The 26,082-nt window shown below is 40.1% G+C and overlaps 1 protein-coding gene across 4 annotated transcripts; it reads left to right on the top strand.

Annotated features, from left to right (window-relative positions):
* Nucleotides 1–3,003: 3,003 nt before the first annotated feature.
* On the top strand, nt 3,004–26,082 carry LHX8 (LIM homeobox 8). Of its 4 annotated transcripts, none has more exons than XM_039327201.1 (9): nt 3,004–3,644; nt 4,043–4,180; nt 10,491–10,586; nt 11,433–11,597; nt 14,954–15,075; nt 18,554–18,774; nt 20,012–20,115; nt 23,005–23,100; nt 23,555–26,082. In XM_039327201.1, the coding sequence occupies exons 3-9, from the start codon at nt 10,503–10,505 to the stop codon at nt 23,759–23,761; spliced, it is 999 nt and encodes a 332-aa protein (XP_039183135.1). In that variant the 5' UTR covers nt 3,004–3,644; nt 4,043–4,180; nt 10,491–10,502; the 3' UTR covers nt 23,762–26,082. The 4 variants fall into 4 exon arrangements, with proteins under 4 accessions (XP_039183135.1, XP_039183136.1, XP_039183137.1 ...); XM_039327203.1 differs by lacking the exons at nt 3,004–3,644; nt 4,043–4,180 and adding an exon at nt 8,035–8,294 and having other exon boundaries at nt 23,555–23,738; nt 25,343–26,082; XM_039327202.1 differs by lacking the exon at nt 4,043–4,180.

The raw sequence follows: 26,082 nt of genomic DNA on the forward strand, positions 1-26,082 counted from the left end.
TTTTATATTTTTATTTTATATTTCTGATCAAGTTTCTAGGCCATTTTTCAAAAGACAACTTCTTCTCCTGCCTCTTTAGAGAAAACAAATTGCTATCTGAATATACAAATCTATGGCACCTAAAGACACCATTAAATCTAGAAATATCCATGCCTAAGAATGGGAGTACAAGGTTAATCTAGAGAAGTCTATCCAAAAGAAAATCCCATTGAGTTGAATGAGACTTCCCAGAAAGTACGTAGTATAGAATTGCATTTATAGTTTGCTGTGATAGTTTATAGGTGGGCTTTTTAAAAATGAGATCCAAGATATAGATTGAGTAAAAGATAGATTCTAAGTGGATGGAACAGGTACATCTTACTAAAGAAATGACCACTGCCATTTACAGGGCTTCTCAAAACTGAACCTAAGAATGGAAACTAGGAAAATACTTTTTAAAAATTCCAGGTTATGAATATGCTGGTCTTCAAAACTTGAGTTGGCAGCTAATATTTAAATGCCAATCCTATCCTATTTGGGGAGGAGGGGGTGTAGGTTGAGTTCAATGAGGTTGAGGCATCTAATGCAGCTGACTGTCAGCGCAGGGAGAGGAAAGAATTGTTTGTATAGCCAAGTACCCACCATCAATCTTTATTTAAACAACAAATTAGGAACTTGTCTTGCTTGATGAACTCAGTTTGGTTTGACACAGGATTCACAGGAAGGCATTATGCAAATACTGTACCTATATATGCTTTTGCCCTTTCCTTTGTATATGGGGAGAAAGCTTTGTTTAGACCTAAGCATAACAGTAAAAACCTTTGGATTTCACTGTAATTTCCCCCCCCCCCCATGGAAACACTATGCAACAAGGACTGAAACAGCTAAAAACAGTCCTGTAACATGTCCTATCTGAGTTAGTGTGTTTTTGGTCTTCTTTGCTACCCTGGATGGCATATACAGCATATCAACAGTCTCCAGCCTAGCCTACATATGGATTCATTCTATCATGCTGTCCTAACTTTACTGAAAGTTAGAATACTAATTCTCCTCCGCTTTTTTACTTGAATAATCTGAAGTTTGTCCAGTTTATACACAGGATTCCTGGAGGAAAAGTGTAAGATAAGTAAAGTGCATCTTAAATAGCCCAGAACCAGGCAAGGAAAGATACATTTTCACATTAAAAACAGAGAAAGCTAAATTGGTCTATGAGGGAGGAAAATAATACAAAATCAATTATTGGGTAATACTTTTATGATAGCCAATCAAACTGATATGGTTCAGTTATGGAGTTCTATGGACCTCTTTTTCCAAGAAGTACCTTTTAAAAAAAAATTAGGAAAAAACAGAGAAGTTCAATAATCGGGGACAAGTATCATATAACCTGAGTGAGCTCCTTAATTCAGAAACAGTCTCATAGCAAATGTGCTCTGGGTGTTTTGGTCCAGAATAGTTGTTCCACGTGTTAAATTACATGCAGCATTCTGGGGCACAGAAATCCCACCAGCCACTCATTCATTTTTCTCTTGAAAAGAAAAGGACCAGCTGAATCTCAAATGAGGTTCTGAGCACTCAACCCATCACTTCTCTGCCGAGCAGAAAAAAATGGAGGCAGGGAAAGAGCAGAGAAGGAAAAAAAAAGAGGTTAATTTTGACCCCCTTTTTTTAGAAGCAAAAAACTGAACAGCAACAAATGCCTTAATTTTTAGGGATAGGCAAATCATTGATTTCCTTTGAAAAGGCAAATGTAAACAATGTGTGTGAGAGAGTTGTTCACCTTAAGGGAGCAGCAATATTCTTTGCCAAGAAACTTTAGCTTTTGTTAATTTTTTTCCCCCTTTGACTTTCTTTAATTTTATTGTAATGAGAGACACTGTAGTGTATTTGTAAATGAGCTAGAAGGAGACTCATTTGGAAATGACATTATTTGTTTTCGAGTAAATGTAGTGGTAACCAAATTCTATTTGCTTGTTGATTTCTGGATGAATTCTGAAATAGTTTTGGCAGAAAAATGGAAGAACATTCTTTATACAATTTACTTTCCTTTGGGCCAAATGTATTTAATTACTAATGGCAAAAATATTTACCTTACAGCCAACTAGAAACATTTGTCAATCCTACCTTAAATCTCTCTTTTCTTTGCATCTGATGATGTTTGACCATAGCAATCAGAATTCAGTTACACAATTTGGAATTCCTTATTATAACCAATTGTCCTTTTTGACATAAATCAAAACTTACTTGGAGTTTAAAAAATAAAATAAAAAGATTATCAACTTTGTTCAAGTCAGGCAGCCCTTTCTTAAACTGCTTCATGTCCCCCCCCCCCCATGGATTTTAGAGGTACTGGAAAAATAGGGTATATTTTTCTGCCATGGGAAAATCAAAACTTAACTCAAGGAGGAAAAGAAAACTTTGTTTAGAAATCATGAGACAACCCTTCCGAGGCCACTTCCCATCGGGTTTTCAACACATTTTGCAATGTGGTCCACGACCTTCAAAGGTCACCTCTCCCAACTGGAGTAGATTTTCCCTGCCCGTTTAAGGGGAATCAACATGTAAAGGGTCTTTCTTTTTCTTTCTTTCTCTCTTTCTTTCTGTCTCTCTCTCTCTCTCTCTCTTTCTTTCTCTCTCTCTCTCTCTTTCTCTCTCTCTCTATTTCTTTTTTCTTTCTTTTCTTTCTTCTCTTTCTTTCTCCTTCTTTCTTTTGCCTTCTTTCTTCTTCCTTCCCCTTCTCCTTCTTTTCCTGCGAATATCCTCTCCAAATTCTTGTCCAAATGTCTCCACCTAGAACAGTGTTTCTCAACCTTGACAATTTTAAGGCATGTGGACTTCAACTCCCAGAATTCCACAGCCAGCATTGCTGGCTGTGGAATTCTGGGAGTTGAAGTCCACATGCCTTAAAATTGTCAAGGTTGAGAAACACTGACCTAGAACATGCAAGTTATGGTTTGTTACAGAATACCAGACTGCTTGTAAATCGTGCTGAATTCGATATGGGTTGGCCCGGAGATCTTCTAGGTTGCAGTGATCCCAAAGGAGTAAGCAGGACTCTCTTCATTCATTTCTTCACGACAATCTTTCCACTCTTCCACTGGACTGTACAACAGCCAGCCCAACGGGTAACCCTGAAAACATGGTTAGAAAGTAAAGTGTGCACGCTTCCAACCCCTTTTGGCCCTTTTGGGATCTTCGCGTCTTCTTCCAAAACCAAGCTGGGAAGTGTGTGCAACCGGGTGGGTTCTTTTATTATTTTAAAAATTGCTTCTGCGGCTGTGGATGAAAGTACTTCTTTTCCTTTTAGCAAGAAAGGGCAGATTGGGGGCAGAAGGGAAAATAAACTCGCGGTCGAGAAAAGCCGACCCTCTCGAGTCTTTCTTCACTCCACCCCACCCTAAACGTCTGCATATTTTTTTACACCGTCTAAACTCCCTTTACCTTTTTTTTTTTTTTACAAGTTAGCGAGAAAGGCAAGACATTCAGAGAACGAAATGTTCCTTCTTTCCAAAGAAGCGGTGCCAAAGGCCCCAGATTAAAACCGAGGTTGATTCGTTAAACGTCACAGAACACAATTCAATCTTACGCAAGCCCTGGAGCTGGTGGGTGCGTGCAATAGCCCTGTACTCGAACGTAAGCTTCCCGGAGGTCTTGGGACTTACTCCCGGGTAAGTGTGGAGTGAAGTACAACCCAGAGGTCTTGAGGATTGTTACACGCGTACAAGACCCCGGCATGGAATCCTCACGGACTTCGTTCGAAGTTATTGCCAAGGGAAACAGGCTGAAGATTTGGGTGTTTATTAATATTAAGGCGCCCTAAGAAAACTGGCTTCTCTGGGCAGTTACAGGGTTAACAGTGCCTCAAGGAGCCCCCGTGGTGGGAGGCGGGAAGCAGCAGCGGAGCGGGGGGGGGGGTTTCCTAAAAGGAAAGCCCGATCCTTCTTTAAGCGGCTCAGATGCAGGCTTCCTGATGCCCAAATGATTTTTCCTCTTGATTCTATCTCACTTCCGATCTCGCCGTTTCCCCCCCCCCCGCCACCAGTCATTAGTTCTCCTCTCTCAACAGATTAAAGAAGCCCACGACCTCCCAGGAACCAGGGCTCTGGTGCTGACGTTGCAGAACCCGCTCTGTAATTGCTTGCACCTTTCGGGTGAAAGCCCCCTAACACGCGTTTTGTTTCGTCTGCAATGAAGATCCGAATCAGTTGAGTACGGGAAAGGACACTCTTTGGCGAGAGAAAGAGAGAGAGAGAGAGGGAGACAGGGAGAGAGAGGGGGGGAAGAGAGAGGGAAAGAGAGAGAGGGGGGGAAAGAGAGGGAAAGAGAGGGAGAGAGGGAGAGAGGGGGGAAAGAGAGAGGGAAAGAGAGAGGAAGAGGGAGAGAGAGAGGGGAAAGAGAGAGAGGGAGGGAGGGAGGGAGGGAGGGAGAGGGGGAAAGAGAGAGGGAGAGAGAGAGGGAGAGGGAGAGAGAGGGAAAGAATGGGAGAGAGGGGGGAAGAGAGAGGGAAAGAGAGAGGAGGAGGGAGAGAGAGGGAGAGGGAGAGGAAGAGGGGGGAGAGAAGGAGAGAGACAGAGGAACGCCTCTTTTGTTCCTCTCTGCTAAAGTTAACGCGCCCCCGATGGATAAAGGTTTCAAAAGAGGCCACAGAAAAAAGGGCTTGCAAAAGTTAACGGGGCAGTACATTTTTCTCCCTGACAAAGGCGAGCCGTTTCAGAGAGATCCTTGGCGAAGAGAATCTGCCGGAGATTTAGGGCCCGTGATTTAGGAAAGCAGCTCAGCCGAGCTTGGGATCAGGAATGTCCTCGGAGCTAGCCACGGCCACAGGCTTCGATGTGGCAATTCAACCCCGGCTATTAATTCAGGGTGCGGTGCGAACGCAGAAAGCAGATGTGCTCTCCTGGTTTTCTGCTGTCAAACCCTTCCCGGAGGAGTTCCTCCTCCGGAAGTGGCGCCAGGACTTCTAATGGAAAGGGGAGAGGGCTGAGAGAGATCGCGGCAGAAAAAAAATCACTCTTCGGATCGAAAAGGACAGCCCTAGACTTCTGCTCTGGTTTTTGGAGAATAGCGATAGAAAGAGCCTCAATCTTTGGGCAGTTAATAGTGGTCAAACGCTGAGTTTTAAGTCGGGGGGGGGGAGAGTTTCCTCGCCCGTCAAGCCAGCCGTCAAGTTGCTCCATCAACACCCTCCTCCAATAAGTATTCAAGAGGATTAGCAAGGGTCAAGAAATTGTACAGAACATCACTTTGGTATCTGGAGGTCTCAAGGTCTGGGTTGTGAGTGTGGGTCAATTTTCCCCCGATGTTAGGGAATGCTAGATGGTTTGGATTACAACTCCCATCATTCCGGACCGTTGATGGACAGGAGCTGAAGTTCAAAGCCACTACTTGCCCAGCGGCTGAAGACCGTAGTACTGCAAACGGTGCGTTCAAAAAAATCGAGCCCTAATTTGATCTAGTTTTCTCTCTAAATCTGTTCAGCATCCCGATGCCCAGCCTTTAGCCACCTCGAGAGGCAAACTGGAAAGGATGGGCGAAATGGTCTCAAGAAGCTCACTGTCGAATTGCAGTTTATTTATAAAAAAGCAAAATGTGCGTTTAGGACTTATAGCGTGTGACACACAGAGAGAGAGAAAGAGAGAGAGAGAGAGAGAGAGAGAGAGAGAGAGAGAGAGAGAGAGAGAGAGAGAGAGAGAGAGAGAGAGAGAGAGAGAGAGAGAGAGAGAGAGGCAGACAGGCAGGCAATCTGAGAGAAACACGGTGCGAGAAAGTCATTTCTCCCAAAAAAAAGGAGAACGCGCTGCTATCTAAAACCGTAACCCCGGGGCCGGCCGGCTGAGCCCAAACGGAGAGGTCCTTGATGTTTTCTGGTGTTTGGTTGTTTTCTCGCAGACGTTTCACGACCCAAACTAAATAACGTCGTCGGTGCATTCAATCTCGCTGGGCTTAAGAAAGGAGGGAAACCGTTCGCTTCCTCCGAGGCTCAGCGCTGCGATTCGGCTTCCGACGCGAGCCGCCGCGGATTCTTCAGAAGCTGCGAGATACGCTTCGCTACACTCCGAGGCGTTTTTCCCTCCTCGCGGCCAGCGACCAAGCTTGCTTCGCCCCGGTCCTCGCCCCGTGGCCGTCCGAGCGAGGCGGCCTTAAATCTGATAAGGGTCTGGTGGTCGCTTGGCCTTTCCTTGATCGGCGGCGTTGAAAGGCGAGCCTCGAGGTGCCGCCCTTGACGCGCTCAAGAGTCCAAGTCACCTCGCCTTGAAGTCTGCCTTTCCAAAAGAATCGCGCGGAAGGCTGCCTGCCCTCCGGTCTCCGGCGGGAAAGCGCGCACTTCCGCGCCAACCCCGCGGGGGAATTTGGGCAGCGCCCGCGATGGCCAGGCGCAGAGAATTTGCAGACGGTGGGAAGGGCGAGAAAAAGCAGGACGCCCTAGAGCCGAGAGGTTTTATCCTCGAGAGAAAAATGCAGCGTTACATTGCCCCAGATTGTTGGGGGCAATGTAAATATATTATATATATACATTGCTTACTGGTGTACATCGCTTAGAGAGTGCATGCACTTAAAGCGGTATATAAGTCTCATAAAATAAATAAAATAAATAAGAGACCCCCCGGAAAACAACCCATTGACAAAAGAAAGAATCGGGGCTCTCCTTTACCACAAACCAAACAGTTCGAAGGAGCCTCGTGGCTAGAGTTGCATGCTCAAGATCACAAGGTCCTGAAGATTTAAACGCTAGAGAGGCAGCCTCAAACACGGAGTCCGTGTTTGAACAACCGGGGTCACCCTGCGCGGCGGCAAAGTTGACGCGCGTCTCTTTTAAGAGAGACACAGGGCGATCCGCTCCGATTAAACAAACAGAGTTACTGATACGAATTCACACCCAAAAGGCGGGCAAGCTGAAAAGTTTTTTTTTTTTTTTTTGCAACTTAAGTTAGCGTTGCTAAACGTTGACGAAAAACAGCGGAGTTACTTAAAAAAAGAGCGATCCGGTTCAAATATCAAGGGAGCCAACTGTTTGCTCGGCAACTGTCTACTAAACAAGCCACTCTTAGCTATCGATTACCGACTACAACAGACTAAAAGCATAAGCTGTGGGTTTGTTTAGCCTTGGCTCCCGGGGCCGTCGGCTAAAGGAACCCAAGCTTGGATCTGGCCCGAAAGGACGAAGTCACTCACCGCAGGGTAGAAACACCCGCCTGGCTTTCGCCGCTCGAAGCGCCGCCGCCCGTTTCCCCTCTTTTCTTAAGCCCGGCGAGGAGGGAGGGAGGGAGGGAAGGGAGCGGAGCGCAGAAGGGATGGATAAAACGCCGCCGGCGCTCCCTCCGAAAAACAGCGGAGGCGTCTGATCTCCCGCCCGGTACCTCGAGGGTCCGGCTCAGAGGCGTTTTCGGAGACGCGGCCTCGGCCTGCGGGTGGCAAACCGGGGTTTGGGTGCGGGAGTTTTGCGCCGCCGCCGCTGCTGCCGCCCACCGGGCCTTAGTCCCCTCCCGCCTGGAGATTTGCCCCGATTAACCCGCCTCTGATCTCCCCAGCGGGACTTTGGGGCTGCTCAGATGTTCTCGCTTGCCCACTTAAGGAGAAGTTTTGTTTTTTTTATCCGGGCCGTCTGGTCCAAAGTCCTTGCCGCTCTTCTCCAGCCTCGCCTTCTAAGAAGGAGCGCGGAACAAGGCAAAGGTGCTGAATTTCCCCCGCCGTCCTCCGTGGCTTTCGCTTGCGCTCCGCGGCAGATGAACCGCTGGAGGTCCGGGGGGAATGGAGGGGGGGAAAGGAAGGGGGGGTAGGCGACCGCGGTGGGTAATCCCGCGTTAACCTACTCCTGCCTTTGTGCCCCTTCCTCTAAAAAAAAAAAAAAAAAAAAAAAACAACCCAAACGGCAGAAAAAAAGGCGCTCCCCAGAGCGACTCTTTTGGCTTGGTGGCGATAGCGATCTGGCCGTGGCTAGAAGGCGGGTTTTACGCCAGGAGGTGAGGCTCCGGAGCCAGCCAAGAGGCGCGCTCCCTCTTTGCAGGGTCCACCCCCTTGAAAGCAAAACTTTTTTTCTGCCAGGGTCTGATCTCAGTGAAGGCGAGCAGAGCGCTTAGGAAGAGGCCGGCGGGAAACGGCGCAGACCCCGAGCCCGGGAAGAAGAAGGAGGAAGAGGAGGAGGAGGAGATCGGGCGCTCGTTTTCGGCCCGTTGGACTTCGTAGAGGCTTTTTCCGTGCGGGGGGAGGGGGTCTGCGAGGAGCGCTCCCAGCCCTGGGCCATGTATTGGAAGAGCAGCCAGATGTTTGTGTGTAAACTGGACAAGGACGTGCCTGAGCTTCGCCTCGCGTCGGAGAAGGTGAGCCGGGCGTTTTCTTAAGCAGCTCGCCTTCCTGCTCGGAGCTCTCGGTGACCCGGAGCGGATTCGAATTTGCCTTGCCTCTCCCAGCTGCAATAGGCAGGCCCTTTGCTCCGGAGTAATTTCATGTCTTTCAATGAAACTACTTCGGCTTGTTGATGGCGGGTTAGCAAAATCTTCTCTCCCTTCCCGGTTTTTTTTTTTTTTTTCCCCCTGCGCTGGGCGATTTTCGTCTGGTGGACCTAGTTTCTCCTTCCGGTTCCAAAACCTGAAAGCAAACTTGGCACGGTCTGACCCGACGCCAGAGCAGTAGCCCCAACTGCGAAGGAGATTCAAGAGAGGATAAGCTACAGTTTGCCCGTGTTATTATTTTTTTTTCTAATCTGACTTTTCATTTAAATAGGAAACGTTAGTACGAAACACCTGCGGGAGGAAATCTAAATTAATCGAATGTTTAGGCTAGAGGACTGGCGCCACTTCAACCACTTACTCTGGAGTAGTCCCTTGACTTTAAGCCTCCGCGTGGCTTGAGGATTGTTTGTTGTTTCCTGGCTTCGAACTATTTAAGGCAATACACTCTAACCGGCAGGCTTCCTTGGCTTTTTTAAAAGTACATTTCCCGGCAATCAACAAGCCAGAGCCAGAATCCTAAAGTCATTATTTTGTCTTCCATGGGACTAATCCGGGGTAAGTGATACATCGCAGACCGTCTTAATTCCCGCCCCCTCCATAGTTTTTCATTATTTTAGAAGTTATGTCGGCTAATTGAAACTTTCATTTCACCACCCAGAGTCCATTAGTAAAGACACACCACTCGATTTAATTTGGCCAGACTGACGCCAGATCAATTGAACCGATTACATTTCCAGGAAAGAAACGCTCGGGGTTGCGGGTGATGGCTGCCCTGCGTTCTTCCATTGTGGCCCTCCTGTCCGAAAGAGCCAACACAGGAGGACAGAAAGGGGTGAAAAATTAGTATCCGGCCTTTACTCTGACACGCGGAGGCGAATATCCTTGAATTAGGACCTTTTTATAAAAGCCCCTGAAAAAAAGCGCCAACTAACTTGTTAGGTAGTTGGAGGAAAGGAACCAAGGCGGGGAAGAACTCGCCTTGCCCAGGAGTAGCTCGGTCTTCGCCGTGACAATTGCGCTTTGGTGGTCCCAAAGATCTCCCCCCCCCCCAAAAAAAAGCAATTGAACTTTTTTTTCTTTTGAAAAGTGCAGAAATTTCTTGGTTGAGAAGCGAAACGTTTTCAAAGGAAAAAAAAAAACAAGAAAGTCCAGTTTTTTGTGTGGAGGGAAGCACCTTTGGGACAACTCTGACCTGGATGATTGAGAATCTCCATAAAACATTTCGCTTTGTTGGGTCTTCCAGACTGGCGATGGCTGAGCTCGGCTCCCTCAGTCGTCTGTGGCCTGAGGCTGCCTGAGATCTGTCTCTTTAAAGGTTAGGAGGCAACCCGCCGGAGTGAGGTGAGGCCTGAGTTAACTGCGACTAATTAGACCAGGGTTGCGAAGAAGCTGATAAGGGAGAGCGAGGGCCGGGGCTGCTTCCTTACTCGGCCGCCGAGGGGGAAGGTCGAAAGGGCCCGACCGCCTCGCCTCTCAGCCTCGCCGTGTCAAGCCCTCTTATATATGGCCCCCTCCCTTCGGTTGACCCAAGGACCAATTGTCCTTAATGACGCCTCAATTAAATTCAGCTGGCTGGTTTCAAGGCTTCTCCTTTCACGGGACTCTCCTTTTTCCCCGTGAGTTGTGTGTGTGTGTGTGTGTGTGTGTTTTAATTTCTCGAGTCGAGCTGTTCCTTCGGCCTATTAACTCCGCCCGGAGAGGTTTAAGTGGCAATTTACACCTCCGAAGGCCAGAGCTGAAAGTGGAGGGCGACTTCTAATTGCAGCGAGCCGCTCGAGCTCTAAGCAAGCTGAGGCATTTTCATTCAAATCAAGCCCGGCTCTGGCAGCCCGGCCGGCTTTTGGGAAGGCGGTGGCGGTTGCTGCACTTAGCGCTGGAAGGTTCCCCCCCCCCCTTCAAGAGCTCGGCTTCGCCCTGTAATTGCCCTTGTTTAACTTTCTCTGGGAAGGGGGGGGGGCAGGAGTCGACAGCCCCGCTCCCTTCCCTCTGAGGAAACCGAGCCTCGTCGCCTCAGGTTTTCGGCGCTCTCGGAGGCGCTAAAACGGTCTGGTCTCTCTTTTGCAGTTCCCGAAGCTCATGGCTGAGGAGAGCGAGCGAGGGGCAGCCGCTGCTGCTGCAGTGACTGGAAGGAGGCGGAAAAGCGTCGGAGACACAGGGCTGGTAAGAGGGTTTCCTCGTGTGAGGAAACGAGAGAGGGCACTTTAGGGAGAGCGGGAGGGGCGTCCTTGGAACTTGTGAGAACCCCGAATAGGTTGAAACACATGAAGGAGGGGGGAGGGTTTGAAACGGTTGGCGGGAACTCTCCCGGAGGGACTGCTGGCCCAGAAGCGCCCTCGGAGCGCTTGAACGTGGCAGGCAGGCAGGCAGCGGCGGGCAAATGCCAAATACCGGCGGCTCGCGGGTTCGAATTCCCGCCTGATTTGGCGAGGCAGCTGATTCGGCGACTGCAGGCACGAGCGACTCCGATCCCCACCCCCCACCCCCCCGCCGCCTTCTTTGCTTTCCGGAGGGGGGGCGGCTCTGAGCCCGAACTTGTGAGGAACGAGGTTCGGGTGTAGAAGACGCGACATGGAGCAAAACCTCTGGCGTTTCATGGAGAGTGGCGGGAGGGACCTTGGCCTTCCAGCCCAGGTGGTCGGAAGCTCCGCCACGCGACACTTGCTCTCCTGAACCTGTGGTGCTTTGGTTGCCTCGGTCCCCGCTTGTCACAATCGCCTGACTCCCCTAACGGATTTTACGCCCTTGGAGAGTGGCCCTGGGCTGGCTTAAGGAGGAGCGCGTTGTGTTATGGGTGGCTTATGATGAGATGAAACTAGCATTGTGGGGCGCGGCAGGGGGAAAACAAAAACAAAACAATGCCGCCAATCAAAGTTTGTGCCCCAGTTAGATCTGGGCGGGGAAGGGCTTCGAAAGAGACTTTTCCCAAGACTTGGATTGAAAGGGATCTGGAGGGAACAGGAACCAAGTCTGGCTGATGACAGACCTGTGCTTGTGTCTCTGTGACAGGTGAGTCCAGAGGTGGTGGCTGATGAGGATTCTTGCTCTTCCTCCACCCCGCTATCGCCATCCTCTTCGCCCCGCTCACTGGCTTCTGGCTCAGGCAGCTGCGGGTCCAGCAAATGCATCTGTAATAGTTGTGGTCTAGAGATTGTGGACAAATACCTGCTGAAGGTGAGCAAACACTGGATCTGTGAATGAGAAGGCTTTAGTAGAGTTGCACGGTAATAATTTTCTGGAAGGGAGCTGCAGTCTAAGCTAAAAATAAACTTCTCTTAAGACTGGAATAGAGCAGCCTTTCAGAATATTGCTTATCTTATCTACAAGAGAAGGGGAGAAAGCTACCCTTACTTTCTGCAGCTGAATAAAAGCTGCAGTCTTTTGTGATCTTCCTGATGGATACATTTGTTTGACTTTAAAGTTGTCTCTGAGACTCTTCAACAGCTTTGTTGCAACTGATAGCAGTTGTTTGTGGTATAGAATAGTTGTAGAATAAATATTATGTTTGGAAAGAAAAAAAAGTATTGCTGAAATAATTTCCTTTCGTTGTAATGAATAAGCAGTGGCAAGTGATCACATAGAGAAACTCAGCTTTCAAATACTTTGTAATTATAAAATATCTTGGGGATTAATTTGGAAAAATAGCCTGGATGCCATCCCAAATATTTTCAAATTGTGCCTTCTCCTTTTCTTTGCTTTAATGGACCACATCAGGTGAGCTTAATTCAGGTTGCTATCAACCAGACTTAATGTTCAAAGGAAATTAAATTCAGTTAAATGTACCTCTGAGAAACTTGGCAGAAGGTCATCTTCTTTGAACTTTCAGAAATAACATAACACTCTTGAATTAATTTGCATATTTGGTCACTATTAATTCAGGAATGTTGTGGCAGCACAGTATTAAAAGGCAAAAATACTTTGTTAATTTTACTATTTAAATTGGGTTCAGGGATATTATGCATTAAGATAGAATAAAGATTGTTGATTTTTAATTCGCAACAAATTTACAACAAATGTTGTAAAACAGCATCTTCCCAACACATTCTATAATTAGAAGCCCAGTGATTTAAGACTTTATTTGTACATAGCAAATTTGCATGCAATTTATGAATGACTTATGGGTAAATGGGTAATGATCTAATCTAAACTGAAACCTGATTTTATTGGTAGTTTTGATTTTATAGTTGACACATTGCTGCACTTGGCAATAACTTCCTATAAAGAATTTAATATTTCAGTCAGGCCAAATAAATATGTTTGTGCGTATGTATTTTCCAAGAATTAAATTGCTTTAATATCTGCTGATAAAGGACTGGAGGCTAAAATAAGCTATGTTCATATTTTTCTTGCTTTTTAGCTCTATGGAATTGTTGAGTGGGAGAAGCTGATACTTCCTCTCAAAACAAAAAAATGTTTCATCCCCTGCTGAAAATCTTAGCCTAAGTCTTCAAACTGGACTTAGAATACCTTGGCATTAAATATTTATCCACAATAAATGCTGCACTTAAAAACTTGCCAGAGTCTCTGAAAAGCAAATAACTACTAAACTCTATAAAAGTACTCAAACCACATTGACAATAGCCATGAGTTCTGAAAAAGCATATGGACTCATTTTCTTCAGATGTCGTCCAGTGAAATCATCTAATGATGTTAGGCCTGTGCTTGTGTCTGTTTTTTCTTTAAAAATTGTTGTCTTCCTAATAACTAATAGTATATTCAAGAGACAATTATTGCAGATGTTTTTGTAATATTCTCATTTACACATAGTTAAAAAAGTGGAATTTAGGAAATACATGACAGGAGCTGATTTTCTGTAAACAAAAGAACAATTTTATTATTGCTTAACTCAAACCAAACTTTCCTAATATGTTGCATGCAATTCCAGAATTTTAAAGCAAATGTTCTGGAAATTATCAAACACATTGATGTTGGGTAAGGCAATTCTTGAAAATTGAAATGCAGTGATGAACTTGTAAATAGCGCTAAATATATGAATATTATTAATTTTCTCTGCCCTTACATATTTTTATTTCTAAACTGCTAGCAGCACCAAAGAAACCTCAAGATTCTTTTGATTTCTAATGGGGTTGTTGGTTTTTTTCCCTATCTATAAAACTTAGTCCAGACATTCAGAAAGTTGTATAAATATTATTTTCCAATACTTAGTGTTGTAACTTTAAACTATTGTACTATGATATATCAATAAATTTTACTAGCATGAAAACATATTTGTCCAGTTAGCAGACAAGTTTCATTCCACATCATCAATGCTGATTTTAATTTGTTTTGAGATTTAGGCAATATTATTTATATATCACTCATATTTATATTATTTTACCAAGCCCGACTAGATTATGCTGACATTTTAATTTAAGGTCGAAGGCACTTCAGAATTTCAATTCTAAGAAATCATACAGTGTGGGTTGAAAAAATATTTTTTGCTTATTGAAATTATAGTGTTACTGACAAACCATTCATAACATCTTACTAAGACAATTTTATTATGTCTGTCACTCCAAAGAAAGTAGATTTGCCTTATACTTTCATCAAATTGTATGTTAATATTCATAAAATGCATGTTTTGACTGTAAAAATAACTCACATTTTAAAAAAGATGTCACAGGAAAATTAGCATGTCCCTATTAATCGTATTCTGAACTTCATGTCATAAATTGAGTGTTGATGGAGAAGGTCTTGGAACTAATGGTGGAGGACCTCCCCCCCCCCCACAGTATCCCCTTATTACATGTCTTATTGCTAACATTTGATCTGTTTCAATTATATGAACCGGTTGTATACTAAACAGGCTTCCGACCTCTATGATATATTGTAACTTCTTATGAAGATATTTATCTAGGATTAGACACTGCAATTCTATATGTTTCTATTCAGAAGTATGAATTTAGTTTTCTACATGAAAAGATACACAAATTGTATGTCCCTATAGGATCATACCTCAACTTATTCCCTAATGTAGAGGGACAATTTAAGATGTGAGGTATCCATGGTAAATTTCACAAAGTGGTAATAGTTATTCCATTTAGTTTTTGAATTAGAAGTTACTGAAGTAGTTTTGCATGATACCATTTTGAATTAAGTGTGTCTATAGTCATATCAGCCACTATCCAGTTTAATCCTGGATAAATATATTTATAAGAAGTTATGATACACCATCGGAAGCCTGGTTAATATACAGCCAGTTCATATAATTGAAACAGACTAAATGTTTGCATGATACCATTTTGAATTAAGTGTGTCTACAGTCATATCAGCCACTTCACTCGTCCTACAATTATTTATTAAACATAAACATTTATTTCAAATCCTAAAATAATGTGTACCTATGTCTATGTTCAAAATTCATAGCAAGGCAGAAACAGATCAAGAAACTCATTCTCAACAGAATAAGTCATTTATCTTTTTTAAATATGTGCAAAATTAGAATCTTTGTCATTTTACATTGTTAACTCTTGTTTTATAAATTACTCAAATAAGTGATGTCAGATTTCAATTTTCTTTTTCCTTCCTAGGTAAATGATATGTGCTGGCATGTACGCTGCCTTTCCTGCAGTGTATGTAGGACCTCTTTAGGAAGGCATACCAGTTGCTATATCAAAGACAAAGACATTTTCTGCAAACTAGATTATTTCAGGTATACTATGGAACTCAAGTACATGTTATTTTAAAACAGCAAATGTAAATCTGTGGAATGTTTTTCTGTGCAGAGATAAATGCTCAACTTGCTTTGGATGGAACATTATCTGAGGGCAGAGTGCTACACCGAAACAAATATATATGTTCCTCTATAATGTGATATATACAGTACATATACATATACATATACATACATACATATATAAATCTTCTTTTAAATTGGGAAATGTATAGTATAGTCTTACTTTCAGCTTAAAAGATTCTCTTAAGAACAAACTATGTATATAGAGAGGCAAAGATTACTTTGCATCTTGCTAGTTTAGTTTAGTTTAGATTTAGATTTCAGATTTAGTCTAAACATTAATTTAGATATAGATCTTTAGATTTCTTTAGACAATTAGATTTCTCCCAGACTTTTGGTCTAATCATGTAATGGTAGCAGCAACCATACTGTAGGGTGTTCCTGGTAATTTTGTGGTGCTAGGTGCAGTAGCATTCTGCATACCCCTATAGGTTTTTATCTAATATTGGTCAAAATATTATTCTGTGTTTTTATACTGTTTTTTTAATACCATGAGAAGGAATTTGAAGCTTGAAGAGTACTAGGGAACATAGTACACGCATGAATAATTCATGCCACTGCTGGCCAACCACTACTCCTCTCATTTGGGCACTATAATAGAATTTTGTTTTCTTCAGCTAATTATAAGGTTTTATTTATTGTGGGCATGTCAACTCCATCCTTAATCTTGATGGCAGTATTTATTGTCAGCTTAAAAGCAACACAACTATATAACCTCTGGTCTTTGTGTAAGGTTGGTGGAACATGGGGGTTACAGATGATTATCTTGAATATATCAGTGTTCCATCATAGAAATACATGCCACCGTGGTCTCTTTTCTTTCTTCAATAGTCATTATATTTAAAAAGGTATGGTACATGCTGAAAAGTAATTGCTAATGCTAAGCAGATTATATTTGCTGTGGTGGTGGGGGGGGGTTAGCTCATTACCAAAATTCCAGGTGCTTTTGAACATCCTTGTATCGTGCATGGTAACTTTAATATTCAATGAACAAGAAATCTCAAATTCTAATTTGTCCTAATGTGAATGATATGTTGGCCCCACTCCCCCTTGCATATCTCAAAATGTGTATGCTCTGCAGAATATTTCATCAGAGGCTGGAATATTTGTTTTTTATCCTCAGTGTGGTAGTTGATTAGCCTTCTTACTGAAATCAGAGTGGATGAAGTGCTTAATGTCATTGGATCACATATGCTGGTCCTGATGAAAACATTATTTTATTCCTCTTTTATATGCTAGATGGAATATAAATAATTGCCCAATAGTAAAATTATTTCCTTGGGGTGGTACATAATTAGAAAAACACAATTAACAATAGAAGAGAATATTTGTAGCACAGGGTTGGACTCTGTCCTTCTGTCTGAGCTTGGTTGTTTTCTTCAAGACGTTTTATTACCTAACTGGATAATATCAGCAGTGCTACAAGGGCCACTTGTATATAAATACGGAGCAAATCCCACTCCTCTCTAGCACTACTGATGTTACCTAGGTTGGTAATGAAACATCTACAAGAAACCAATCATCTTATTTGACAGTAGGGTCAAGTTTTCAAAAAAAAGTTCCTAAGATGTTTTCTGTTCAATCTTACTGTCTTCTTCCTATCTTCATCTGTTTACCTTCACAAAATGCAGTTACTTTCTCTAGCACTAAAGTATTTCTATTTCACTGCCTCCACAATGGGGAAGTAACTATTCCTGCATTCTCTTCAGAGCATCCACACCAACTAAGATACATCACTGAAGTACTTTACTGCTAGAATAAACTACTGCTATTTGAAAGAGTAAGTGAAAATATAGCATTTAATTACTAAGGGTTTGGGATTTATGACCACAGCATAAACCTGTACTTTTCATTTTACATAAAGAAATGTAAAAAAAATTGTTTTAATTATACTTGACCAACATTTTTTCATCCAAGTATGTAAGTATAGGTGGCCTGCATTGTTTAATAATTATAATTATTTGTGAAATCTTAATTTACAGATCTGAAGTTTAGAAAATTTTAGTAAATTTCTAAGGATATACTAGGCAATAACTGCATTGATTGTGGCAGATTTAATGGTGCTATTGCACACTCTATCATACTTTTTTAAACATTTTCAGTTTATTTTTCTTTCAGTTGATAGCAATATACTAGCTGAGTAAATATTGTTAAAATATTGAAAGAAATATATTTCTATAAAAGTCTTTATCGTCTCACTTTGAAAGAATTATCTATTTGGATTACTGCAAAACACTCTTGTGTGGAACTACCCTTGAAAATTGTTTATAAATTATAGGTTATGAGGAAGTTAAAGCTATAGGAAGTATATCACGCCTCTTTTTTTTAAAAAAAATGAGAAATTGATCATTTTTTTAAAAATATGTATTTTTAAAAAAAAATACTTTTTTCTTTTGCACATGATTGAGTCATCCGATTGGAATTAGAATGGAGATAGATATTGATCCTACTGTGGTCTTCATTCAAACTGGAGGAACTGTTTCAAATATTTTAATAAAGAGAAAGATACATTTTTCTATGGAAATGGGGCTCTTGCATTTTCAACAATAGGCAAAGATGCAAGGCCTTACTCTTCCTTTTATTAAGACACAAATATGTGAATATAATATGATAAAACAGTAGTTACTGTTGCTCTTTTGCTCTTTGATGCCCATGCCATTAATTTCTCATAGATTCCAATATATAAATATAATGTATTTAATCTATATCCAGTATTGTGTGCCTGAAGAACATTTTGATGGTATATTCCATAATCTGAAATCAAGAAAGAATCTACTGTTTGTCTAAATCTTGACCAAATTTTCCAAGTATTTACTGGGTTGGATGGTTAATTTTGGTTTTCACTGCTGGTCTGAGCTTTTATATCTTCCTTCCATCATTTAGTTGCTATTACATTTAAATCATCTTGTTTTGGTTTTTAACTGTAGATTATCTGGACACAAAAATAGCATATTTCTTCAAAATAGCATGTCTCTTGACTTTTTGGCTTTTAAAAAAATATGGTGGAATTGAAAAGGTTAAGGATTCTAGATGATTGATGATACCACATTTCACAAAGATACACAACTGAAAGAGATTAGCAATCTCAACTACATCAAGGTAAAATCCAGTGTGACTTCATGTATATAACATAAAGGGGTTCCTGAGTAATATCCCTGTGCTTAGGTATCTCCCTTATGGTTTTCTTCAGAAGCCCTGGAAGGCATAGAGGAATGACATGTCAACAGTACAAAAGCAATTTCTTCTTTGGGTTGATAAAATGCAATGGAAATTAAACACTCCAAATCCAGGCTTTTCTGAGGCCAATAGCGTTAACTATAAACTTCAGGCAAAGTAATGTTACAGAATCAGGCCCGTGACTTGTGTTTCATTTGTTCTCGCTCTTCTTCTGTAGACGCTATGGAACCCGCTGTTCTCGCTGTGGTAGGCACATCCATTCTACTGACTGGGTTCGAAGAGCCAAGGGAAACGTGTATCATTTGGCCTGCTTTGCCTGTTTCTCTTGCAAAAGGCAGCTCTCGACAGGAGAGGAGTTTGCTTTGGTTGAAGAGAAAGTCCTCTGTAGGGTACATTATGATTGCATGTTGGACAACTTGAAAAGAGAAGTTGAAAACGGTAAGCTTCCCTTTTATCCTGGGAAAGGCCTTTTCAGTTCTGGTCCCTGTAGATCAGGGGTCCTCAACCTTGGCAACTTTAAGACTTGTGGACTTCAACTCCCAGAATTCCTCAGTCAGCAAAGCTGGCTGAGGAATTCTGGGAATTGAAGTCCACAAGTCTTAAAGTTGCCAAGGTTGAGGACCCCTGCTGTACATGCAGATAGTTCCTTCTCCTCCAGCATTTTACAAACCAGTTAAAAACACTTTTCCACCGTGCTTTTACTGTTAGTTAATTGTTGTGGTCATCCATTAGGATAGCTCATCCAGCTTCTGTGTTCTTTCTTATGTCTATACTTTGTCACATGCCCTCCTGAATCTTGAGGTCAATCTTTGAATGCCTTTTGAAAACCAATTTCTAACTTGATAAATTGTTCCATAGTTAATGTGTCGTTGATAGTGTGGCTTCAGCGTTAAGAGAAGTTGACTTTCAGTAGTTTTTAATCTGTCTGGAGAATTTTACCTTATCTCTAGTCATGATCAGTAATATGGCTGTGGTGAAAATTATCCTGAAATGCAAGTTGCTTCAGAATACAGATTCTCTGTCCAGGTGTACTAGAATATTTTTTTATTATTTGTATTCAGCATTGTGGTGATAATATTCTGAGCGATAAAAATTTTTTTTAAAGACTTCACTAAAAATGTCAAAACAAGGCACAATAGGTTGTTTGGCAATAATTATATTTTTGCAGTTCTTTCAAAACATGTTAACATTGATTGCATATTTGCCTTTAAAGAAACAAATGCTCACTTCATTTCAGTGCTTTCAATTGGTAGATTTGGTTGTCGAAATTTAGCCAATGGGAAAAGTTATGTCTACGAAACTAGATAGTAGTTATCTATATGAAATTTATTGGACTATTTATTTCTGCTAATTGCAAAATAAAAACTAATTTTCACCTGCATGTTCTAATCTGCCTGGTAGCTTGTGAATTTATTTTTAGATATAGACTAGTTTTATATTACAGATGTTACTCTGAAAAATTGCTTTAAATTATTTCATTATTCTGAATAATTATGAAATACGTAAAATGTGTATAAGTAGTCAAATTCCAGGCTACCTGTTTCAAAATAGTAAATAATGGATATTTTCATAGTTTAAGTATATTCTGAATACTGGAAGTTGATTATAAAGGAATATCTGTAAATAATAACTAATATCAGTGCTACAATTGGACTTCTTCTCTCTTTAATTTCAGGGAATGGTATTAGTGTAGAAGGTGCATTATTAACAGAGCAAGATGTTAATCATCCCAAGCCAGCAAAAAGAGCTCGAACCAGTTTCACAGCAGATCAGCTGCAGGTAGAAACACTGAATCGTAGACTGCTATAATCAGACCTATGGTGGGGAACTGAGCATAGCCATGATGCAGAAGCATAACAATTGTACACGGTGCATAATTTTAAAAATTCTGTATAAATTAGTTGTTTATAAAGAAATTATATGCTCAATGGTATACGATTTCTCTTAATACCAAGGCACAGCATGTTCCTGGAATACATTTGTGAGCTTTTGCTGTTTCATATGAATTAGTTACTCTTCAAGCTTTTCAATTTCCCTCAAGGCAGTTAGTAATTCTGTAAAGTGAAAGCATAAATGCTGATCTCTTTTGACTACTTGATGAATTTTATTAAATCAGACCTTTACACGACTCCCATAATCATAATAGGAGGTTAAATAGTTTCAGTTTTATGTAACATGAAGAAAGATACTAGGAAATCTGCAAGCAGCAGATTTCCAAAGAGCATAAGCTTTTCTATATTTTTGATGCCATGCAAATGCAACAGTATGTGACAATCAAAACTGTTGTTCTTCACACCAAGCAGAGTGTCATAGTTAAATGATGGGATTAATTTAGTGTTTGCTGCGAAATTGTGTTCAGAATATTAGCTGGTATCTTTGTACTGCAGAATAGGATATCCCATACAAGCCATATTGCTTCAAAATAAGTGCAAAGAAATATGTCTATGAACTGTATTCAGTTATTTCATTATTGCTTTATTTTGTTGTAAATAAATTGGAAACTTAATGTATTTTAGCATTCTTCTTAACTGCTTATTTAACTCTGTTGCATTGGCCACCATAACGTTTTCATCCTTTTAGGAGTTTTCTTTAATTGTTGTTTTGCAACTAAAATAATAAAATTTGTTTTAATTGTTGTTTTAGCCTAAGTGTTAGTGTTTCAGATATTAATTTTGATCTCGTAAATACACATAGGATATTTATTTAACATTTAAATTAAATGTTTTTATTTAGATTAAAATTTAAACCCCACCTCTTTTAACAAAACGTGCAGAAAAACAAAACAAAATAAACAAAATAAAACAAAATAGTTTACCATATATTTAAGACAAGAATAACCTACTGTCAAAATAATAAACCAAGAATAAAGAAAGTGAAGAGACAAAAAAGGAGAACCTTAACTGAAAACTCTACAACTGGCAGAATTATTTCCAGTACATTTTATTTACTTTTCTTATATGAAATTATCTTATTTTAGAAACTACAACTCTAGCATTTTTTAAAGAAAACTATGTATTTTAGGATCTTATTTAGGGAACATAAAAAAGCTGACATACTAATACAGGTAGTCCTCAACTTACAACAGTTCATTTAGTGACCGTTTGAAATTACAACAGCACTGAAAAAAAGTGAAGTAGGACCATTTTTCACGCTTATGACCGTTGCAGCATCTCCATGGTCACGTGATTTACATTCAGATATTTGACCACTGGTTCACATTTATGACTGTTGCAGTGTCCAGGGGTCATGTGATCACCTTTTGCAATCTTCTGACAAGCAAAGTCAATGGGGAAGCCAGATTCACTTAACAACTGTGTTACCAATTTAACAATTGCAGAGATTCACTTAACAAATGTGGCAAGAAAGGTCGTAAAAAGGGGTAAAACTTAAGAAATTTGTCACGTAGCAACATAAATTCTGGGCTGAAATGTCATAAGTCGAGGACTACCTGTAGTTCAGAAATCCAAATGTAATCAGTTTGGGGAAAATCCTAAAACAATCTATTGCTCCTATACATTTTAGACTATTTAGATAACTATCTCTTGCAACCCTGTAAGTGAGAATTTTAGCAAGAGGGATGTTGTGTTGTGATCTATTTACAGTTCACAGACTTTCAAACACTTGTTTAGTGACCGTTCCAAGTTAAAATGGCACTGTAAAAAGTGACTTATGGCCATTTTTCGGACTGTGGCGACATCCCCAGTCCAAATTTGGAAGCTTGCAACTGACATGAATTTATGACGGTTGCAATGTCCCAGGGTCATGTGATCTCGTTTTATGACCTTCTGACCAGCAAAGTCAATGGGGAAGCTGGATTCACTTAACCGTGTTATTAACTTAAAAACTGCAGTGATTCACTTAAAAACTGTGACAAGAAAAATTGTAAAATGGGGCAAGCCTCACTTAATGTCTATCTTGCTTAGCAACAAAAATTTGGGGCTCAGCTGTGGCTGTTAATCAAGGACTACCTGTATAGTTCTTTAATAGAAAATTCAATTAAAGCTGGAATCTTTTGAAATATTTTGCACTATATTACTAAAGGACACTAGATTTTATAAAACAGTACAAATAATAGTCCTTTCTCTATAGCTATATAATCAGCTTTACCACATGACTTGTACATGCTACTAGTAAGGTAAAAACAATGTAAGAATTCTAAAACTAATTATGAATGAAGGAATTAGGGAAGAGAAAAAATTATATGTTTTGTGAAATGTCTCCTGGTAGGATTCATATATTTTGACTTGATAAAACACAAGTAGAAAGTAACAAGGGTGAATGTGTTACATAGACATGATTAAATGGCCTTATGATAAATTCCCATTGTATGTATTTCAATGACAAATTAGTATAATTTTGCTTTGATTTTTTTTTTTTAATTTAGAATTCAGGTCAACTCTGCTCTAGTGCTTTATAAGCCTTTAGTAAAGCCATGAACTTTCACAGGTCTTCATGATAACAATAGAACTTTATTTGACCATTTGTAGTAAGTTTTTAGGTCACTGGTGCAATGAATAGTTATTAAGCCATATTACAATTATTTGGCAAGCTCTATTCCTCAATAGTACTTTTTTCTTCAAAAGTACTATTGAGACTACAGCATGACTGTTTCTTGATTATTTATGCAGTTTTTGCCAGTATGCCATAAACATGCTGATTCTTTTTCAGGTAATGCAAGCACAGTTTGCTCAAGACAACAATCCTGATGCACAAACACTGCAAAAACTGGCAGAAAGAACAGGCTTGAGCAGGCGTGTGATACAAGTAACTATACTGCATATTTCACAAGTATTGTGACCAAAGTTCTCCAGTTTTATAAAGCTCCAAAAAGTCTAGTTTATTTTCAGCTAAAATAATGTATAATAGCTTATAATAGTTCAAAAACACTTATTTTTCCATACACTTAATGTTTCCTATTAAATACTTCCACATGGCTGAAGCAATATGATTTATAGTTATCAGCAACACAAGTCATAGTTATAATGATTGGGTATGTTGATGCTGTAACCTTCTATAGAGCCTCTATAGAGTCTCTATATATGACTGGAGAAAAAATACATATGAGAATTTATTAACTGGATTCTATCTGGAATTAGTGTCACAATGCAAAAAACCCCACAACTGATACACTAAAGTTATTTTTTTAAAATTTATCTGTTTAGCATGAAAATAAAAGTCTAATAACTAACTGAATTCTTTTTTTTTTTTTAATTTCCAGGTATGGTTTCAAAATTGTAGAGCACGCCATAAGAAACATGTCAGCCCCAATCACTCATCCACTGCTCCTGTTACAACAGTCCAAGCTTCTAGACTTTCACCACCAATGTTAGAAGAAATGGCCTATTCAGCATATGTGCCACAAGATGGGACAATGTTAACAGCTCTCCATAGTTACATGGATGGTAGGTACAGTGGCTTGCTATAACTACTCTGTGGACTTGAGAAGATTGGGTGAAATGAATCCTTTAGCTCAGGGTTGGGCACCATGCAACCCATAGGCTGCCAATTCTGCCTTTATTTTGTGCCCAATATCATGTTGTGAGAAACCCTAGCTTTTCCAGGGGGTTGTTTAAAAAAAATAATAATTAAAAACTTCATGACCTACTGTTGCAGAGAGACATTTGAAATGAGTAGCAATATCTGCTATTGGCTCAGAAGGGAAATGGGAGTTTTACATAACAATATTTCTCCTCAAAAATAAATGCTTTAAAGTGTGCTACTAATTTATTATTTCACTTTGTTAAAGGGGCGGATTCTAAGGCTTCTTGCATTAAGTTGAAATTGCATGGAAAGAATGGAATTATGTGTAATTAATGTGGTTCTATCCATTTGCAATGTAGAATCACAGGCATAAATTCAGTGTAAAGAATTATTCTCCTCACCCACTAGTGGAATTCTGAATCCTAGACTTAAAATATGATAGCATCATTTCCTACGTACCTTCTTGAATTTTTCATATTACTTCTCCAAAGATTCCATTCAGGTCTGCAATACACAATATTTGCCCTTATTCTTATAGTTATCTATCAATATGGGTGGTATAAGAATTCTTCAAAGAAAAGCGAGATAATTCGCATGCAAAACTAGTTTTTTTAGATAATAGTTGGATGATTGATAGTGAAGTTGCTCTCCCCATGGCCTTTCACGGGTCTTCATGATAACAGTAGAACTTTATTTGACCATTTCTAATAGGTTCTTAGGTAAATGGGGCTATGAGTAGGTATTAAGCCATATTACAATTATTTTGCAAGTTCTATTCCCAAAGAGTATTTGGGATTATAATCAACTCTAGCTCTGGATTTGTCCATAGCTAGAACTCTTTTTTTTTCTTCAATACAATGAGAGTGGGACTTTTCTTCTCCAGTATAACCTTTTGTGCATTAAAGAAATAATGAAATGTTTAAGCACAGTTTCCACCTATCACACTATTTGAATTTCACATTTTTTGAGAAAAGGAGTCCAACACCTTCCCAAAATGTTAAAAGATATTATTTACATAGCACTTAAAACACAGACATACACTCCCTAAACTAATCATTCATGTAGATGAAAGAAATATATACTATTAAGGTACATTGACCTATTCTAGGCATATTTTGGTACCCATGATTGATTAAAAAAGAACATCTAGTTCTAACAAAAGCTGTGGCTTCTCCTTTTAGCTCAAATAGCTATCATCATTTAAAGTACTATATATATTTATGACAAAAATTTTCTTAGTTATAGATGTGTTCAGCAAGACGTTAAGCGAAGTTGCAATAAAATTCCTGCAACTTGCAGAACTGCAGGTATAAACACAGTTCATATGGGAGAAGCAGGCATCACTAAGGGTACGAACATCTGGAAAACACTGTCTTTCTAGACACGACTCTTTCACAAGCTGTGAAATGGGTACAGCTTGTTAGTATCCCGGCCATATCAATACAATTGGTTTTTTTTTTTTTATTCACAAGTAATATTTTTCTACTTCCAGCCAGGCTGATCAAAAATCTTTCTATTTTTGTAGTTCATTCACCTTCTGCTCTTGGACTCCAGCCTTTGCTATCCCATTCAGTGACACAATTGCCAATAAATCACAGCTGATTTATTTATTTCAGGGACATGAGATTAAGGAGATACATTCTGAGTCACCTATTATACTCTGTCATTGAAAATCAATTTAATCTTAAATAGCATCCAAAGTATTTTGAAGACCATTTTGTTGTCCAAGTATGTAAGTATAGATGGCTTGCAGGACACTTTTATGGCTTTCTCCATAAATACTGTATGTTTACAAACTTTATTGAAGAGAAACATCTTCTTCTTTTTTTTGTATTGTCTGGAAGTAGTCCATTCTAGCTATGTGTTTGTTAATTTATTTATCATCAAAAGAGCACTTTGCCTAAAAGACAGGACTGACAATTGTGCAAAATGTTTACAATTCTTTGTGAAATTATAGTTCATCATTAGTTTGTATCTGTAAATTATTGTTATTAAAGTATTACTTGTATTTGAGTTACATGCAGCCTATACTTTAAAGCTTATGTCCACAAATTGGCAAAATTTCAATTGCCAACCTTATCCAATTGACCTAAATAAAGCCTTCTGTTGTAGCATGCCAAACAAATATGGCAATGTGTTAATGGTATAATTGTGATTTTTTAAAAAAATAAAGTACAGCATGATTTCACTAGTTGTAAGGATATAAGCAGAAAGCATTCTCTGTAATTGTTGACTCTGGAAATCTCTAAATTGAAGGGTAATGAC

Source organism: Crotalus tigris, unplaced genomic scaffold (assembly GCF_016545835.1).
Source record: "Crotalus tigris isolate CLP2741 ecotype Arizona unplaced genomic scaffold, ASM1654583v1 scf7180000024358.1859470, whole genome shotgun sequence".
Classification (NCBI taxonomy): domain Eukaryota; kingdom Metazoa; phylum Chordata; class Lepidosauria; order Squamata; family Viperidae; genus Crotalus; species Crotalus tigris.

Bases quoted from the DNA above. Each gene is read 5' to 3' on its own strand.
- LHX8 (XM_039327203.1), top strand. From the start codon at position 8,217: ATGTATTGGAAGAGCAGCCAGATGTTTGTGTGTAAACTGGACAAGGAC. The intron at 11,598-14,953 runs GTGAGCAAACAC...TTTCCTTCCTAG, and splicing joins TGGACAAATACCTGCTGAAG to GTAAATGATATGTGCTGGCA. The intron at 18,775-20,011 runs GTAAGCTTCCCT...CTTTAATTTCAG, and splicing joins GAAAAGAGAAGTTGAAAACG to GGAATGGTATTAGTGTAGAA.